This window comes from Hyperolius riggenbachi, chromosome 7 (assembly GCF_040937935.1).
Source record: "Hyperolius riggenbachi isolate aHypRig1 chromosome 7, aHypRig1.pri, whole genome shotgun sequence".
Taxonomy (NCBI): Eukaryota; Metazoa; Chordata; class Amphibia; order Anura; family Hyperoliidae; genus Hyperolius; species Hyperolius riggenbachi.
The window spans coordinates 5,490,911-5,497,742 of record NC_090652.1 but is presented as its reverse complement, the minus strand read 5'-3'; the positions used below and the strand labels follow the sequence as shown (position 1 = coordinate 5,497,742).

The window sequence follows — 6,832 nt, the reverse complement described above, 5'->3', positions numbered from 1 at the left end:
CATACAATATGTAAACGCCTTAGATCACTTTCCCAGGCTCTCACTCTCTCTGCAACTGCCCCAATTTGAAAAAAAAAACCATGTTAAACCAGCACAGGAAAATTGCTACAGATCCTAACAATGAGCAATGGTAATTTAGAAGCCATAAAAATTGTAAACACCTTGGAGTCAACCTTGACATTCACAAAAGTGATACACTATATTTTTTTAGGAATACTTGGGCATACACCACAATTATACCTATAGCCATCTAGGGCTAGAGTGGAATACAACAAAGAACTATACATAAAAACACCCCATCTTCCCCCTAGTAACAGAGTATATTATGATCCAAAGACTGGTGGGTGGGGCATGTAGTTAGAATGAGTGAACAAAGACACCCCCCCCCCCCCCCCCCAAAAAAAAAATACTACTCAAAAGAATATGTCTTTGGGTGAACACCAGTTGGAAAAGCTAGAGAGATGTCTTGAAGACATCAGCACAGATCAGAGATGGTCAGAATTTTTGGGAATTCCAAATCGCCAATGCAAAATCGAGAAATTGTAAAGTTATTGCAAATATATTTCTGCACTAAAAATAATGCAAAGATGCAAAAATATGTTAGGTTACCATTTTGCTTAGAATTTTTGCATTTTCCCATAGGATTGTTTAATTCATGTCTATTGACCATACTCAGTAGAGATTTTTCACTATTGATAAAAAAAAAAATGTACATTTTGGAATTCCGTAAATTTTCAACTCTGACTTTGAACTTGAAAACTGTGAAATTCCAACATGAAAGTCAGAATTCAGAATCCATTTGATTACACCGGGCAGAAATACCAGAAAACTATTAACCATATAGAGAACTGGAGATAGCTGGAGGCACCCAAAATAAAAAAAAAATGGGTGTACATGCAAAAAACTGTATATGCTAAGGCAGACTGAGGGTAAGAGTCTCCTACCTTCTAGAAATAATAATCAAAAATTTAGTTCAGGGTAATACTTCTTAACTTATATTGTGCACTTTCGACAACGCATTTCATGGAGAGAGCTGCTTCCTCGGGTCAATTACTGTGCCTCAGAGCTGGGGATGGGGAAGTGCACAATAAAAGTTAAGAGGTATTACCCTGAACTCCATTTTTTGATTATTACTTCTTGAAGGTAAGAGGTTCTTACCCTCAATCTACCTTAGAATAAATTGTTTTTTGTATGTACCCATTTTTTTTTTTTTTTTGGACACCTCCAACTATCTTCAATTCTCCTAGTTACCCCTATCCCGGGGAATCCGCTTTAAGAAGGCTTCCTAGAGTGAGCTTTTTTGGAGCTGCGACCACCACATTTCCACATACAAGGCTGAGTGGGGATGGTACTTCCCCACATGCTCTCACGAGTGGTTGCCTCCTACCTCAACCCAGTGTTGTGAGTATAATTACCAATTGTTATATCTATTCCCTGGTGACTTGACAATATTGCACCAGATTAGGCTCCCGGTTTCCCTCTGTTCTTTTTCTCCACAAGTTTGGATATTAAACATAAATCTCTCTGGAGGCAGGCAGTATAAGGATGGGTTAAGGTAGAAGATGAAGAAGGCCAGGGCCCGAACTGGGCTGCAGTATCATTGGAAATAGAAGAAACATTGAAACCACCACCAAGACAACCCAACCTGTAAACCAAGTGTCATTTACATTTATTTAATAACCGCATAATGGATATATTAGAATCTTTGTTTCTCAAACTATACAGCAGAGGGTTTAGCACGGGAGTCACAGCTGTGTAGAAAATGGTGCATAACCTCTCCAAAACGTCTACATTGGCAGACGGTGGAATCATGTACACAAGAACGGATGTACCATAGAAAATACTAAGGACCATGATATGAGAAGAGCAGGTAGAGAAGGCCTTTGTTCTCCCATCCTTAGACTTCATGGCCAGAATAACACTGACCACCTTGACATAAGAGGCCAAACTGCAGAAAAAGGGAAAAAATCCAAATAATATCATCTCCATGAAGATGACGCCATGAAGGAAAGAACTCCCAGGACAAGACATCTTGATGACCGCTTTGAAATCACAATAGAACCCTTGGATGGTATTGAAGTAACACAAAGGTGTTTTCGATGCAGTAATTGTCACTAACACAGAGTTGGCAAAGGCAACTACCCATATGGCCACCATAAGTTGGACACAGTTACTTGTATTCAAGATCTCTGCATAATGTAAAGGCTTACATATGGCAATGTATCGATCATAAGCCATCGTTAGAAGAAGATTGACTTCGGTGCAAGCACCCCAAAAGTAGAAGAACATCTGACTGAAGCATGCTATGAAAGATACCGTGTTATTTCCCGAAAGCAAGATGTGCAGCAGTTTCGGAACTGTGGTGGTCATGTAACAAATATCAACAAAAGATAAATTACAGAGGAATAAGTACATGGGTGTGTGCAGGTGAATATTGGTATATATTACAATAGCTAACACTAGATTTAGAAATACTCCTATAAAGTATATCAAAAAGAAGAAAACTGAGACTGTTCCTTTATGCCAGTCACTTGGAATTGCCAATATGTGGAACTCTAAAAAGCTTGTGATGTTCTTCATTCCGTCAGTTGCTTAGAAGATAGAAGAAAAATTTGTCTTAGTCTGTTTAATTAACCATTTCAGCCCACAGTCGTTTTTCACCTTATCCATCCGAGCAATTTTCACCTCCCATTCATTTGCCAATAACTTTATCACTAATTATCACAATGAATTTATCTATATCTTTTTTTTTTCCGCCACTAGCTAGGCTTTCTTTGGGTGGTACATTTTGCTAAGAATTATTTTTCCTAAATGTATTTTAACAGGAATATTAAGAAAAAATGGAAAAAATGCATTATTTTTCAGTTTTCGGCCATTATAGCTTTAAACTATACATGCTACCATAAATAAAACCTATGTATTTTATTTGCCTATTTGTCCTGGTTATTACACCATTTAAATGTTGTCCCTATCACAATGTATGGTGCCAATACTTTATTTGGAAATAAAGGTGCATTTTTTCAGTTTTGCGTCCATCACTGTTTACAAGCTGATAATTTAAAAATATTAGTAATACACCGTCTTCACATGCATATGAAAAAAGTTCAGACCCTTAGGTAGCTATTTATCTTTGTTTTTTTTATTGTAATTTTTTTTTCATTCAAAAATATATTTGGGTAATTTTTGGTGTGGGAGGTAAACAGTTAATTTTAAATGTAATAATATGTGTTTATATAATAAAAAATGTATATAGATGTAATTTTACTATTTGGCCACAAGATGGCCATGGTCAATTTTTTTTTTTTTGTCCTGAAAGCAAACGCTCTCACTTCCAGGAAGTATAGGGAGGAGGCAAAATGTTTGTTTTTCAGAAAGACTGAAGCTTCTGATAAGAAGCCGTCGGTCTTTCTGCCGGGGACTTGTTCCCATTCATTGATCTCTGGGCTAACGGGGATGGGGGGCTGCAGAGGAGCGCGTGGGCGCATGCAGGAGCGCGCAGCAGCGCTACAGCAAGCGCCTGGACGTGTCAAACACGTCCAGGCTGCTAAAACGGTTAAAGAGGGGTGACATATAGTAGAATGCAGTAAAGAGGGCCTGTAGTGACATATAGCAGAATGCAGTAAGGAGGCCCTGTAGTGACATAGCAGAGTGCAGTAAAGAGGCCCTGTAGTGACATATAGCAGAATGCAGTAAAGACGCCCTGTAGTGACATATAGCAGAATGCAGTAAAGAGGCCCTGTAGTGACATAGCAGAGTGCAGTAAAGAGGCCCTGTAGTGACATATAGTAGAATGCAGTAAAGAAAGAGGCCCTGTAGTGACATACAGCAGAGTGTAGTAAAGAGGCCCTGTAGTGACATATAGCAGAATGCAGTAAAGAGGCCCTGTAGAGACATTTAGCAGAATGCAGTAAAGAGGCCCTGTAGTAACATATATCAGAATGCAGTAAAGAGGCCCTGTAGTGACATATAGCAGAATGCAGTAAATAGGCCCTGTAGTGACATTTAGCAGAATGCAGTAAAGAGGCCCTGTAGTAACATATATCAGAATGCAGTAAAGAGGCCCTGTAGTGACATTTAGCAGAATGCAGTAAATAGGCCCTGTAGTGACATATAGGAGAATGCAGTAAAGAGGCCCTGTAGTGACGTATATAAGAATGCAGTAAATAGGCCCAGAAGTGACATATAGCAGAATGCAGTAAAGAGGCCCTGTAGTGACATACAGCAGAGTGCAGTAAAGAGGCCCTGTAGTGGCACATAGCAGAATGCAGTAAAGAGGCCCTGTAGAGACATTTAGCAGAATGCAGTAAAGAGGCCCTGTAGTAACATATCAGAATGCAGTAAAGAGGCCCTGTAGTGACATATAGCAGAATGCAGTAAAGAAGCCCTGTAGTGACATATAGCATAATGCAGTAAAGAGGCTCTGTAGTGACATATAGTAGAATGCAATAAAGAGGCCCTGTAGTGACATATAGTAGAATGCAATAAAGATGCCCTGTAGTGACATATAGGAGAATGCAGAAAGGGGCCCTGTAGTGACATATAGCAGAATGCAGTAAAGAGGCCCTGTAGTGACATATAGCAGAATGCAGTAAAGAGGCCCTGTAGTGACATATAGCAGAATGCAATAAAGAGGCCCTGTAGTGACATATAGTAGAATGCAATAAAGATGCCCTGTAGTGACATATAGGAGAATGCAGAAAGGGGCCCTGTAGTGACATATAGCAGAATGTAGTAAAGAAGCCCTGTAGTAACATATATCAGAATGCAGCACATTATTCAGGAACCCGACTTTTATGTTCATTTTTCTGATTTCAGCATCAGAAACACTTCCTATATCTATATATTGCTGTATATTGACATGTAGCCACGCCCTCCCAGTGATGCTTAGCCTAGGCTGTTTATTATGCAAAACATCAACTCCCATTACACTCTGGGACACCAGGTGTAAACAAACATTCTTCAGTGATGCACCTGCCAGCAGTGATGATATCACCACTTGTGATACATTTTGGAATGGTGAGCACACATTTTGCATAGTCGTAATTTTGCATTGAAATTCACAATAATGATGCAAAATTGTAATGCAAAATTTTGGGAAAAATTATAATTCATTTGGTCAGTAATTGTAAGGATTCATAATTTCGTATAATTTTCGTGTAATTTCGGACTTTAGCGGTGAACAGCAAAGCGCCCATACATTCCATTGTCACCAAAATTGCTACGTATGTTCAGGAGAATAGTGGGAACAAATCAAAATAAGTGCAAAGGAAAAATGTTTTTTAAACTCAGAAAAATGACAGCTTAAAAAACATTTTTCCATTGCATTTTTTAAAATCGATTTTCTCACAGACTACAAGACTACAACACAGCAAATACGGAGGCTTTGATATTCACCGCTAAAGGTGGCACAAAATTACTTGAAAATTGCACAAAATTACAAAGGGATTACATGAAGTCCAGGGATGGTCCTAGACAGCCAACTTCGCTACGCTGGAACTACGCGTAGTTTTGCGCAATTACGCTTCACCAATCTACGGCTTCGAAATCAAATATTCGCTATGTATGCATTTCGTAGACTACGTGTTAAAATATGCAATTACGCGTAGTGCGAAGCGCAGTTTATGCGGACGCTTATGCCATTATGCGGAAAAATCTCCGCATTAATGCCTCTTTTTTAAATGCTTGTACCAAGAACACTTCTATGCGTACATTCCCCTTTCCAATGCGTAATTTGGTAAGCATGGAATCGTACGCAGAAAAATAGACGCGTATAACGCATTTGTAGTTTACTTAGCAATACTCATGTTAACTACAGATAGTGGGCGTAAGCTACGCGTAGAGGTACTTCGCTACGCGTAAATTCGTAAGCATAATTTTGATACTTCGCCTACGAACTACGATGCGTAGATGCAAACTACAATGCGTAAATTCGCACTGGCGTAGTTTCTGAAGTCAATTGAATTTACAAATCTTAATTCTGTATGGGCATAACTGCAAAAATGTATGTGACCTTTGGCAGAATTGTAATTAGCTGATTACATTCATCACTACCGAGGACCTTACAAAAAAACAAACTTAAAGCATGTTAGAAATCAAAAATGGCAATTGCAAGAATCTAGTGTACAATTATGGGATAGGCAGGAGAAGGCAACCCAACAAAAAGTTATGACAAAGATTATTGTAATACTAATCAGGGTTAGCTTGAAGTCAGCACAAAATTACGCAAAAATTGCATGGAAATGACAAATGATTACATGAAATCAATTGCATTTACAAATTGTAATTACATATGGGCATAATTGCTAAATTGTATGCAAAATTTCACGTAATCGCAATTAGCTGATTACGCTCATCTCTATCAGGGAGAAGAAAGATTTTACACTACACTGACTATGACATTTCTCAATTAATATTGGAAAAATAAGCAATTTTCTTTATTAGGTTAAATTGACTGACTTAAAATTCTCCACGTATAGATTTGCTTGTCGAATCTCTGGAGTTGGCTCAGTACATATCCACAGAAAACCGTGAAGACTGGTGATATTTCATGTAATATGGTTGGCATGCTAGACCTTTTTCTATTTCTGTCCTTATTCCACGGCAGGTAAAGTACAGGCAGCTACATGGGACCCCGGGTGGGAGGACATAAAACATTAGAGGGGAACAGCGGCCTGGGATTTCCATCATGTTCGACATTACAAGCACACACCCGATCAAGCAAATAGCCTGAGATTATCCAGCGAGTGCAAAGTGCCACAGTAGGAGGGAGTGCAAAGTGCCACAGTGAGAGGGAGTGCAAAGTGCCACAGTGATAGGGAGTGCAAAGTGCCAC

General features: G+C 38.9%; 1 protein-coding gene across 1 annotated transcript; it reads right to left on the bottom strand.

Moving 5' to 3' along the window:
* Positions 1-1,659: 1,659 nt before the first annotated feature.
* Positions 1,660-2,580, bottom strand: LOC137525324 (olfactory receptor 1C1-like). Its single transcript, XM_068246379.1, has one exon. It carries the CDS (start codon positions 2,578-2,580, stop codon positions 1,660-1,662), a length of 921 nt encoding a protein of 306 aa, XP_068102480.1.
* Between the last annotated feature and the right edge of the window lie 4,252 nt (positions 2,581-6,832).

Coding starts and splice junctions, on each gene's coding strand:
- LOC137525324 (XM_068246379.1), bottom strand. CDS start 2,580: ATGAAGAACATCACAAGCTTTTTAGAGTTCCACATATTGGCAATTCCA.